Source organism: Sabethes cyaneus, chromosome 3, assembly GCF_943734655.1.
Source record: "Sabethes cyaneus chromosome 3, idSabCyanKW18_F2, whole genome shotgun sequence".
Classification (NCBI taxonomy): domain Eukaryota; kingdom Metazoa; phylum Arthropoda; class Insecta; order Diptera; family Culicidae; genus Sabethes; species Sabethes cyaneus.
In genome coordinates, this window is record NC_071355.1 from 74,500,610 (window position 1) to 74,513,142 (window position 12,533).

The following is a 12,533-nucleotide window of genomic DNA, read 5'->3' on the forward strand; positions in this document are numbered from 1 at the left end:
GTAGCAATATTGTTTTTACAAGATCGCCAAAATTTCGCAAAAATGTAATTAAAAATAAGCTATTTGTACCTATATGAGCCGTTGTTTACGGAATTCATTCTTTTCATGTCTCTATGTAGGATTTTAATACGTATGTCTTAGATTTTCTGCGGTGGCCCAACCTGTACAACACGACCCGACTATGACAACAATGCCTATAAGTTTTTTATTTTTCGAACAATCAGTTCAAAACTTTCCGGAAATATACCTTATCCTTAGACCTTTGCAACGATGTATTTAGATTTCCAAAATTCCTTTTGAAACGAAAGTTATGGGCGAATCCCAAAACGTGGTCCAACCACGACGACACTCCCCTACTTGAAGAGCACGGAATTCACTGTGTACAGTCGTCCGATATTAAGTATCGTTGAATCTCCTTAACCGTGTGACTGTCGCCGCGGTTGTGACTAGAAATCCCAAATATATTAACTAATTAACCACTTCCAGTTTATCGCCAACGATAGTCACTGTCCGTGGAAGGCGAATGTTATTTTATCTGAAACCTTTTCTGCCATTTGTTTGGTTTTTGACGTGTTGAATTGTAACTCAGTCTTCCATCATTATTCTTGCGTGGATTGGAGGTTTCTAATAATGATGTCGAGGTCGGCTGCGAAGGCTAGGAGTGGGGCACATTTGCTGAAGATCGTTCCTCTCGTGTCGATGCCCGTTCATCGGTTTACACCTTCAATAACGATGTTGAATAACACAGGACAGTCCATCCCCTTACCATCACCCTCTACGCGATTCGAAGGGACTCAGGAGTGCCATCGAAACAAGCACGTAGCACATCACTTGAGGGTAGCGCTTTGAACAACCGCGTCAGTTTGTCTGGAAAATCGTTCTCGTGCATTATGTGCCATAGCTTTTCGCGCTCGACTGTATCATATGCTGCTCTGATATTCACGAAAATATGTCGTGTGGGCATGTTGTACCATCGACGTTTCTGAAGAATTTGTTGGAGTACAAAAATTTGATCCATAGTAGTTGCTGTTGGGGATAGCCGATCTGGGAGAACACCTTGAGGTGGCATTGAGCAGCGTAATGTCGCAGTAATTACAGTATTCGAGTAAATCGTATAAATGAGACAAATCACACCTTCCATCCACTGCTCCGGTAGTTTCTTCTTCTCTAAATTCTATGTGATTCTATGCTTCGTAGTTGGTTATAAAAGAGATGAAACTCACCACAAGCAACACTCTCTATCGGAAAGTGCCATAAACGTAGGTAATTCCGATCAGCTCCTAATTCCGATCACTCAACTAGAGTCATCTATTTTTAAAAGATTAATCATTTATAGCAGATTCGGACCCAGAGTCTCCAATTAGGCCCCTTTGGTTCTCCAAAGGTAGGTTGCGTAACCCTCATATGACCAGTCGTCATGTGGTCCAAGGTAATGTTGCGAATCGAGCGAAAAGTCAACCATGCCAACTCACACCGGAAAGAGTAAGAGAAACATATCATTCAACGCTTACGTCGCACACGCAAGCGTAGAAAAAAACAGCCGCCGGTGCTGTGTGCAGACATTCTGCTACCCACGCACTCGCGCACTCGCGCACGCACATCCTCACATCGTCTTGCCGCATAGCTTATTCGTGAGCAGTGGCGACTCGTCCGCATGTTCAACCTGTTCATAGGACAGGCAACAAAATTCAACCCGACAAATTTTTTTTTCATCACTAGTTCATGATTTCGTTTGAACCGACGCATATGCAATACGAATAATTCGGTAAATTATTAGTTTAGTTTACGAAGCTGCTGAGCAAACCGTTCAACACGATGTTTGAACGTTGCTTTGATCTCAATGCACAAGCATATACCAACACATTATTCCTGGTGTTGATTCTGGGTACGAAGGAGATAAAAAGAGAATGTGAAACAGCTTTTACTCGAAAGCGCGGGCGCATTATTGTCTCATTACTCGTTCATCTTCAGCATTGAACAACTTACTACCACATATCCCTATGGCCTGCGCTTTGATTCCATTTTATCTAGTCACGAAGCTAATGAGCAAAACGTTCAATACGACGCTTGAACGTTTGCTTTAGAGATTAGGACCAGGAACAATGTATTGGTACAAAGGGGATGGCATGCATTATTCGCCAAATTTTCTCATTAACTCGTTCATCTTTAGCATTGAACAACTTACGCATATTGCTTGTGGTGCGTGTGGTGGTTATTCTTGAATTTGGTTCAATAGGTAAATTGAACGGAAAGTCTTAGGTTCATAGTTAAAATTCAGAGACGAGTTTGCTGGTAAAGTAAACCGCCGTATTCCGTTGTTATTTAAATAATAGGGGTATTCACGTAGCGCTTGTTATGTTGCGTATACGGAGTATTGGGTATTTATACTGCCGCTTCCATAGAAACCGGAACTGCTATGCGAATTGCGGCAGCATATACACGAAATACACCGTTTACGCAACATAGCAAGCGCTACGTGAATACCCCTAATGTTTGTTTTATGAATAACATATAGAATTTCGATAATAAAAAAGCTGCGAATTAATTTGTATTTTTCGCTGGTTGAACAGGTAAGCTAAACCACCACGAGTCGCCACTGTTCGTGAGTCAAAAAACTCATAAGGAATCAGCTGCCCGTGAGGCTGGTGGCGCACTGGGATACAAATTTTGCATTACCTTTTCTTTGCTTCTTCATCTTCTCCCTCGATTCTACTCACGGGCGAGCCGTCGCGAGTAATCGGTATCAACGGATCAGGCTGCAACGACGAACGGCGAGCGACGACTGTAGCTGTTAGCTAAACACTCACTCGCAACAACTCGTTGCAGTGCATGAAGAAATAAGAGCGGGAGTCCGAAAGGGATGCTTATGCCGGCGTGTTCGTTAGAATGAGTACGCGTGTGTGAGAAAATTAGACCACACAAGCGTGGGCTTCGCAACACTGGTCCAAAGGGTTACACAATATCGACGAATCATAAGAAAAATTCTCGTCGATTGCAATTCTATCCTTCTTCTTTGGTAAGTTCTTCACAGTCAACTAATATTCCTTAATCTGTCTTAACTCTGTAGTACTGGCTAAAGTTCATTTTTTGGGAATGACAGTGATACCAATGTCATTGTACTACTCTTTCGTCAAATCTAAATAGTAACTACTTGGACCAGAAAAGGCAGCACTCTTCTGCAGGTCCCTGAAGTTACGATGGAGTCGCTTTTCAGCCAATAGCTGCAGTACCATCCATCGTAGATTTAATAAGTTTGATGAGCTTCCTGAGGAAGCTTTTCTCGGCCATGATTTTTCATAGCTCTTTCCGGTCGATGGTATCATATGCGGCTTTGAAGTCAACCTAATAATCCAAGTTTGAATGTTTTTGTAATCTTATTGTGCTTTCTTATGGCTTATGAATTCTGGCCATAAAAGCCATCATAATAATGTAATATAGTAATAAGTGTAACTTCAGACGAACAACTTTTTTAGGAGCTTCGACATTTTTTTATTATGCAGTCTTAGAATGATGTTGCCGAATAGGGCCTTACAATACTCGTACATTTTTACAACATTCATATTTTTTCGGTAAATTCACTTGGAATTTTTTTTTTGTTCGCGTAACGGTACAGTACAACTTTTACCTTGAAATTTCTCGAAACAGTACTCCTCTTTTCTTTTTAGATATAGAATTGCGAAATTTCTGCCATTTTCGCTGCATCTCTCGGTGACAGCTTCGGGTTTCGTTTTATAAGCGCCAACGAATGAGTTTTCCGCAAGTTTTCTGCCGACGGCTAGACGTTCTCTAAATCACTCGTGTGGTCTAATTTTGTCACACACTTATTCATTCCCTTTTAGACTCTCGCTTTTATTTATTCATGCACTGCGATGAGTTTTTGCGAGTGCCGGCAGCTGGCTGCTCACGAGTTGTTTGCCTCGTGAGAGTGCTATGCAGAAATCCGCTACGAGGTTGTGCGTCTGGGAACGTGTAGGTAGCAGAAAGTCTGCACATAGTAAAGGCGACTGTTTGTCACACGCTTGCGTCAGTGAAGTGAGCGTTGGATACTATGCTTCTCATAGGTACCTGCTCGCGTGAGATTAGGCATCGTTTGCTTCTCGCTCGATTTGCAGCATTGCTCTAGACCATTTCATGGGTTTGTGATGATTCAACAGTTCACAGGACTCGCGTGTGGATAGTCCGGGATTTTCATTGCGAACGGCGTGCTGGTTTGATTTGCGCTGCGCTTGTTTGGATGCCATGATGTAAACAAATGAACTTATTGTACACTATATAAAATCGCCACGTCCATTCTACGTGAAAACATACAGTAGCTGACACGGACTTCTGTTCTTAGTTAGTGAAAAAGTTGATGAGATTTACTGGAGTTGCACGTAAACGAATTTGTATGAGTGTACAGATTATGATCTGGATGTGTGACGATTACTCACAGATTTGACCAAACTCACTGATTTTCCATCCCTGGTGCGAACTACTAAGAATTCGTTTGAACGTTACATGAAAAGAATGGTAGATGAGAATCACGTATATTTTTACGTGAGTTTAACGTGCCGATTCTTTTGAGTGTACTAATCTAGCAAATATTTACTGCGATTCTATACACTCTTAAAGCAATTTAGTTAGTAAAAATAAGAAAAAAATACTCATAAAATAAACAAAAAGTCGCATTTCTCGTGTCTGGACTTCTTCCTGTTCAACCTTTAGTGGTTTCTAAATCCCTAAATCCCTAAATTCAAAATCTAGATTCGCCCCTTTGAAATGCGTGCTGAAACAAACAGTTTTTCTTTCGTTCGTTTTGATCTGAGGATGAAGAGATCGGACTGAAAAACGTAAGCATGTCGTTAATACAGAACCCAAGTAACAATCTAGGTTTTATTACACACTTATGATAGATTTTATGACCAAAATTGGTCACGAAACCCGCAATTGTAGTACCTACAATAAAACTCACATTGTTACTTGGGAACGTAAGATCAGAAGTATAAGAAGAAAAGTTGATCGATAAAAGCAACTTCAATGCCTTATTTCATTAATTTCTTATGTAAGTTGTGGAATTTGTTGTCCCCTCTCTAATACTCTATTATTACGCCATCTCTGTTACTATAACCTAATAAAATTTAAACCGATCATTTTAGTCGTTTAGCTTGAGCAACTTCTAGCCCTAAATAGAGGAGATACAGTAGGTAGGCTTAAATCTGCTCAGTTTAGTATTGCACGTTTATAAAAAAATACTTATGTACTTAAAACGGTCAAACTTTTTCATCCACTTTCCGTGATAGAATCATTACAAAATCAGTATCAAATAACCGAGAATGTCTGTAAATTCGAAATTTAAAATAAAAAAAGTGTTTTGTTTCAAAATTTTAGTCGTTTATTATATTATATTACATATAACATTCTCAAGGCGACGACTGTTAATAGTTTAAGGTAATTGTATTGATTGAATTTGCCAACTACGGTTTTGAAATTTAGCAATCAACTTCTTGCGATCCAACCTAGTGTACAAAGCAGTTTTTCGCATTGTAACGACTTCGATGGTTTATGTTTATTTTCCGCTTATAGAGTCGGTCTTAGATAGTTATTCGCATTGTCAAATAGACCAAGTACTCTGTATACCATATGTGGTAAATTTTTTCATCGGTCTCGATGATTGGTTTGCTTTACTGTTGATGGTTTTAATTTGCCACTCGTAACTAACACGTTAAATAACTCACCAAATCCTTACGAATCACCTTGCAATCTAACCTATTCAACTACCAAACAGTGCCACGTTTAGTCACTACTAAGTGCACTTGAAATAAAAAGACAGCTTATTAGTACCCGTTGTTGAGTGTGCCAATTTGCTCAATATGGCATGAGAATTTATTGCTTTGGATTTATTGTTCGTTTTACCTTTTAATTCGGCCTTGCCACTTTAAACCCGTAACCCGTGCCGGTGCGGTGACCAATCACACACCAAACCGTTTGTGGAACGTGATTGAAATATGGACTTTAAGTTGCGGTTTCGTTTTGGTGAACCGTGACAATAGCCAAGGTCGACGTTTTGTGATAACTTGAGTTGAGTGAGATTATTGCTCTAACAATTGTTTCTTTTGCTTTTCGTGATTGTAACATTTTTAAACAAAGCGTTGATATTAATTTATTTTTTCTTTTCCTTTTCTTTTTTCCCGCATCGTTCAACCTTCAAGAAGAACAACAAAAGGAACGCGAAGAGCGAATAAAACAGATCAAGGAACGCCAGAATGAGGAACGGCAGCGAAAGCTAGAGGAACTGAAGGCACAAGCACTGGCGGCACAGAAATTTCGCGAACAAAAGGAAGAGGAACGCCGACGCCGAATGGAGGACCTGCGGCGACGCGAAAACGACCGACGCTCACAGGTGGAGGAGCGACGGCGCGCGATACAGGAAGCGGACAACGAACGACGACAGTACATACTGCAGAAGAACCAGGAACGGGAACAGCGGATGGAGATCAAACGACGCAACGAGCGCAGCTCGATCGGGTTCGCGTTCGGGTCGTCGACCCCGCGTATGATCGACACCGGCGACAGTGGCATGAGCAGCTCGTTCTGGACCAACCGGCGGTGAGATAGCGTTCCGATTAGCGTCATAATTAGCGAAAACTGTTGTGTTTTGTTTTTTGTTCTACTTGATAATTTACTAATCTCGATTTCTTTCACAGGGCAACATCCATCACGAATGTAGCGTACACCGGGGTACCACTTACGCGTCGCAGCTCCGAGCGGGAACTACCCGACGGAAGCTCCAAGAAACGTGCTACCTCCGCTAGTGGTTTAGATAGATCGACCGACGGTAGGTTGTCTGTTTTGTGTATGCGTTTGTTTGTATAATCGTGTTTGTAGGTGTATTTTATTCGCGTCCGTTGTCCTCGTATGCTCGAACTGCTGCGTTGCGCTAAAAAGTTGACTCCCCAAGCGACGTTGCAAACTCGCGCAACTGTTTCGGATGCTCGGTGTTTACACCACCGACCGCTGAACGGTTTGTGTTGCAGGAGATAACCTATTTTTTGTCCTTCATCCTCCAGAGGTTCTTTGGTTCGCCGGGGGAGATAAACCTGGCTTCTAGTTTATTAGTTAAATATTTTATTTATGATGTTTATTTTTTGTTTTACGTCAGTTTTACGATATGTTTTCCTTATAGTCCTTATCATATAGTAAAACCTGTACTAGTAGGTTAGTTGCCCCTTCTTAATACAGTTGATTTAGGGTAATTGAAGTTGTCATGTTTCTCTAAGATACAGACAGATTTTTAGTGATAGAAGGAATGAAACACTTCGTAGAGTAAACCGTACATCAACGTAACTGTTCATTAGATCTGTTTCCGGTTTGCTGCCTGCTTCCCAAATTCTACACATCTCGGTTCACTTATATTTTGACTTCGTTCGATTGTACAAAAAAGTAAGACAGTATGCGTCTTGTTTTGACAAAAATTATTCATCGATGGATTTCGTGCTAAACTAAAGTTTAACTAAATTTTCAAATGAAACTTCAAATACCAGCAGCAGACCTGGTAAAGGAGTGCGAAAAATTTTGTTCTGCATTCTGCATTGTGCTACCATGAGCAGAGATTAACACTCACTCGTTCCGTTTTATAGAACATCAGCAGCTGCTGACAACAGATGTACTTCAAAATTCAATCGGAATTGGCGCGAAATCTGCTAATAGTTAAGTTGCTAATGAAACCCTGAATCCGTCATTTTCGATCGAACGAACTCGAAACATTTGTGAAGACCAAAGTTCTCGATAGGAATGACAATATTAAATCAGATGAATCAGTTAGAATTTGCTCTCCTAGGATGAGTTTATCATTAGTAGTATCATTCGTACCCTAAAACGATAGCACATTCGTAATTAACTAGTCGATAATCGCCTCCCAAACCTCCCCCCAAGTTGTGTGATTGTTCCTCTAACTGTACCAATCCGTGTGTGTGTTTGTTGTCATTCCTCGCCTGTTATCCGAAAAATAAACTACATTCAAAATTACCCCGTTCTCATCCATTGGCTCTTTTTCTTCTTCTCTTCCCTCTTCTTTGTGTGCTAATTTACCTGTCGTGTAACGTGCTGTCGTTAATAAATCGCGATTCGGTTCGAATTCGATTCGAAACAAACACTGCTACTACGGCACCGAATATCAATTCACTCAATCTACTACTACCACTACCACCACCAAAACTACTACTACTACTACTACACAACACTCGCCCGTCGCCCACTATATCCCGTGGTTAGTAGACATGAGACGAATGTCCAGTTCCATGTACGAGGTCTTCAACTGGGCCCAGACGAGCGAATGTCCGAAAAAGTTGACCCTCTCGCTGGCCGGCGCCGGTATCAACATTGACGAACCGCCGTCCAGTGCGGAGCGAGCGGCCGCCATGAGCGCAAGAAGGGGTAAATGTTTTTCCGCGGTTTCCGACGGAAGACGACGCGTCGCCGTCGCCCGTGTCGTGTTTGCCTTAAATTACTACTACTACTACTACTACTACTACCACTACTATCACCGCCAGTATTGATATACAACATTTTGAAACGTTGTTTTGTTTTGTCTTGTTCACATTTTGTTTAATTTGAACTTAATTTTACTAACTTACTGTTTGTATTTGTTAGTGAGATATTTTTTCAATTGTTTTTTCAACTGCTGGTATGAGCCATTTTTTTTTGTATTGGAAAATTAGTTTTGATTCCCATTTTTGTATATTATTCAACTATGTTGTAAGCTACGGAATGGATTTGCGAGTTATCTTGTCTCTCGTTTCTACGTTATCTAAAGATTCTACGCTCCACATCGATCATTAACGCTTTACTTTTGTTTACTTGTGATGGTGCATCCTTCAAACTTCTTCTGTGTGTGTGACAGATTCGCTTTTTGCAGCGATTTTTCTAGTTTACCTTATTTTCTGCTTATTTTGCTTTGCTTTGTTTCGCCCTAATATATGTTTCAGGTTGAGTTTTTAATTTCTACAGACGTCTTGTTTTTATATTAGTTAGTCTCAGTGCATGTGTTTTAAATCGCTTCTGTTATTTTTTTCAGATGTCATGTGCTCTTATATTTTTTCTTCTTTAAATTCAATACCAGTAAATTAAATTGAGATTATTCTATCAAAGGTTATCCATTTCCACTGTGCGAAAGTTTAAGTCTCTAGAAATGTTTTGCATGTAAATATATTATCCGAGACTTAAATTTTGCTGAAAACGCATTCCCGTTTCACTTTGTTTCGTTTAGTCAGTTCCATGTACTGTGCCTTTACAGTAATTATTACCCTTCGTATATGTTTTCACATGTATTATTCCTCATTTCTCAAAAATTGGTATTTTTCAATGATTTTCTCTAACCATATTTGTTCTAATCTGTTTTTTCATCTGAAGTTGAAAACTAAAATTTTGTCTGTCCCGTTTTGTTGTTTTGTCCCAATGGAAAGAGAACTAATGTTTTGATTCAACCAAAATTCAAATAAATACATGTTTTCTTCTTTTTCTCTTCTCTTTTTCTTTGTACAACGAACAAAAAAATACCCACACACACAATCACTTGCCAACGATCGTCGCCGCCCGGTTTTGTTTGGTTTTTACCCATAAATGTGCGTGCGTGTGTGTATTTTTCTATATATATCGCTTTCGACATGTGTGTGATTTCGAATCTTCACGCGTTCTTCTATTCGACCAACCAAATCAATGTGTCGGTGTGTGCGTGCCCGCTCGCCCGCGTGTTCAGACGATTCGGCTGACATGAGCTACCAGCGTACCGTCAATCGACGCAAAACCGATCTTATGCCCACCATTCCTAGTCCTCGCGATAGCTCTAGATCATCTTTCGGCACTCACACTCCCAGAACACCAGGTAGTATTCTTTTATTTGTTTCATTCTTTTTAATTTTGTTTCTTAGTTTATAACTTCTAACAATCGATTTTGATAATACTCACCCGCATAGAACAAGAAATCATACTAAGCTACAGTTTAAAACTCATCCCGTAGAGGTAGCAAATATATTGTTCCGACAGCTATTAGAATAATTTGCTATTGATAGTCCTGTCTTATTGTGTTTCGTTAGTATAACGTGAGGCTGAAAATTGTTTAAGTGTTGTCTCAATGTCTTGTGCCTCGCTGTTGCTTGCAATGATTGCTTAATTCAAAGAAACCCACTACTGCATGAACGTGTCCTTAGTCTCAGTTTTGTCCCTACTTTTAGAATTAGTACTATAATAAATTTTTCGTAGACATTTGATTCCCTGCTTTAAAAAACATTGTGCATGAATGATACTCACGGTTCCATATTTTTTTGATTTTTTTGTAAACGTGATTTTGCTTACCTGTTGCAACGACTACACTACAACAAACGATTCGCTCGCTCGCCTGTGAAATACGCAAAAAACCGAACCTTGAAATCCCTCCCCAAAACCCCCCGTCAAATATAGGTCGAGCCTTCTCGATGACACGTCTAGACCAGCTGGCCCAACCACGTCGTCGCAATGGCGAACACATCAGTGCAATCATAGAGCGCGAGCGCCGTCAAGCTCTGGAGCTGGAGAACTTGACCCGCCTGTCGCTCTCCTCGTCCCGTTCGTCGCCGACGGCCGACGGTGGTTCCGCCAGCAAGCGCATGTCTCGCAGCATGTCCCAGTTGGCGAGTAGCGGCTCGGCCAAGTATCGAAACACGTCGCAGGACTCGCACTCGGGTCGTTCCGCAGCGCGCAAGTCCTCCTTCAATTCGTCGCTGCTGGGCGAGCATCTGATGAGCCGTTCCGACACGTCCAAGAGTATGTCCCAGCTGAACACGGCCGGACGTGTCCCACGGATCAACAAGGCGGAACGGCTCCGGCAGCAGGTTCGCGAACAGCTGAACGGTTCCATGGCGGTAACAGGTGCGAGAGTAAAAACACTTTCGTTTTTCCCGAGATTCTTTTATTGTATAACGTAAATAATCTCTGACCCATAAACGGTAGCAGTGGAAAACATTTGGCTAACTCCTCGGTGCTAGCAATAACCTATCGCACCCTCCTCGGGCGTCCGGTCGGTGCGTGCGGTGGTACTAAATTCTTTCACTAGTGCGGCAGTACTGTATTACTCTAATAGCTCATTTCACCTTTCTTCACCTCTTTCGTACTACACTGAACAAAAACACCCCTACAGGCTAGTGTAGTCCTTTAACCCGGATCATTTCGGTTTTCGGTGGGTTCTGTTTCAGAAGCGTACTACTGACATATAAATTTTGAACATTTTGGCGACAACGTAGAATGTAGAACAGCTAGTTTGAAGACCAAAAAGTTGTTTTTGTTTGATTTCCAGCAAAACAGAAATGGAAAAATTAAAAAAAAAATATTGCACCCCCTAGCTTTATGAGGGGATTCCAATTAGGGTCGAAACGTCGGAAAAACGATATGTTATGTGTTGGAATATGCGCAATACAAGGATTCGAACCAATCATCAAGAAACACAACTCGTTTTGATTTGTACTTGTCTAAAGTTGAAGTCTTCCAAGAGAAGATTTCTCTAAAATCAGCAATTCTATAAAAAATATTACCTTCCTTTGAATTAGTCAAATGAAAGGTTTTAATGAGTTTTTTAGGAAAAATATTGGATTGAAACAAAAAAAATATAATTGCAGAAATATTGAAAATATTCTTTTTACCTTTATTTTCTTATTTTTTGGTGGAATGACCGAAGATATACAAATAAGTTAAAATTTAAGCTTAAATCAAATATTTTTATATTTCTTAATTCAAATAACTACCCAAATAATGTGTCATTAACACACATTACACTTTCCAGGCAAATCCTCTAACATGCTATAAAGGATGCCACATCCTCCCTTGCAAAAATTGAACAATTCAATAATGTTATTATTGCAGGTCAATTATAAATTATTAACATTGCCGGTGCAGTTCTTCAAATAATTTTTGTTTCTTATTATGAAATGCGTTAACTATCATACATAGCTTACTTACTTACTTTTTTGGGACACGCATAAAAATCATAGCATTTACCATACCTTGTCATTGATATACAGTATCATTGATATCCAGTACCCAGTGGTACACAAGTCAAGAAGTCAATTGTCATGACTCATGATACTCTATCTTTCTGTAGTTTTACCGGTTTCTAAACAGTTGCTTTAGACTTATCTTGACTCAATGTTCACATGTGTTGGTCTTGGGCTTTTTCCGACTCAACCCTAACCAATGTTTTTCAAACGTAACCTCGACATACTTTGGCTATGGACTTTTTCCGACTTAACCTTAATATGGTTTGGCCATGGCATTTTCCTCTCTCAATCCTAATTTGAGTTAGCCGAGACCTTTTTCCAGCTCATCTTTATTACGCGTTCACCATGACCTTTTGCCGGTTCAATCCCAATATACATTGACCGTGTGCTTTTTCTGGCTCAATCTTAGTATATGTTGGTTATGGCCATTTAGTTGGCTCAACTGTAATACGAATTAGTCATGGGTTTTTCCGGTTCAATCTTAATATGCGTTTGCCAAGGCCCTCTCACCGGCTCAACTTCAATACGAGT

General features: G+C 40.3%; 1 protein-coding gene across 16 annotated transcripts in view; it reads left to right on the top strand.

The window, feature by feature from the left end:
- Positions 1–12,533, top strand: part of LOC128744355 (MAP7 domain-containing protein 2) — a 366,494-nt gene that overhangs the window by 317,370 nt on the left and 36,591 nt on the right. For 10 of the 16 annotated variants that reach the window (XR_008412384.1, XR_008412385.1, XM_053841301.1 and 7 more), the window contains 4 exons: positions 6,189–6,585; positions 6,684–6,814; positions 9,734–9,859; positions 10,435–10,881. Coding sequence is in view for 14 of the 16 variants with exons in the window: in XM_053841301.1 (XP_053697276.1) it covers positions 6,189–6,585; positions 6,684–6,814; positions 9,734–9,859; positions 10,435–10,881 (1,101 nt within the window). In the remaining 2 variants the exon portion in view is untranslated. The remainder of the gene's footprint in view (positions 1–6,188; positions 6,586–6,683; positions 6,815–9,733; positions 9,860–10,434; positions 10,882–12,533) is intronic. The other 6 variants (XM_053841302.1, XM_053841291.1, XM_053841297.1 and 3 more) reach the window with 4 other exon arrangements.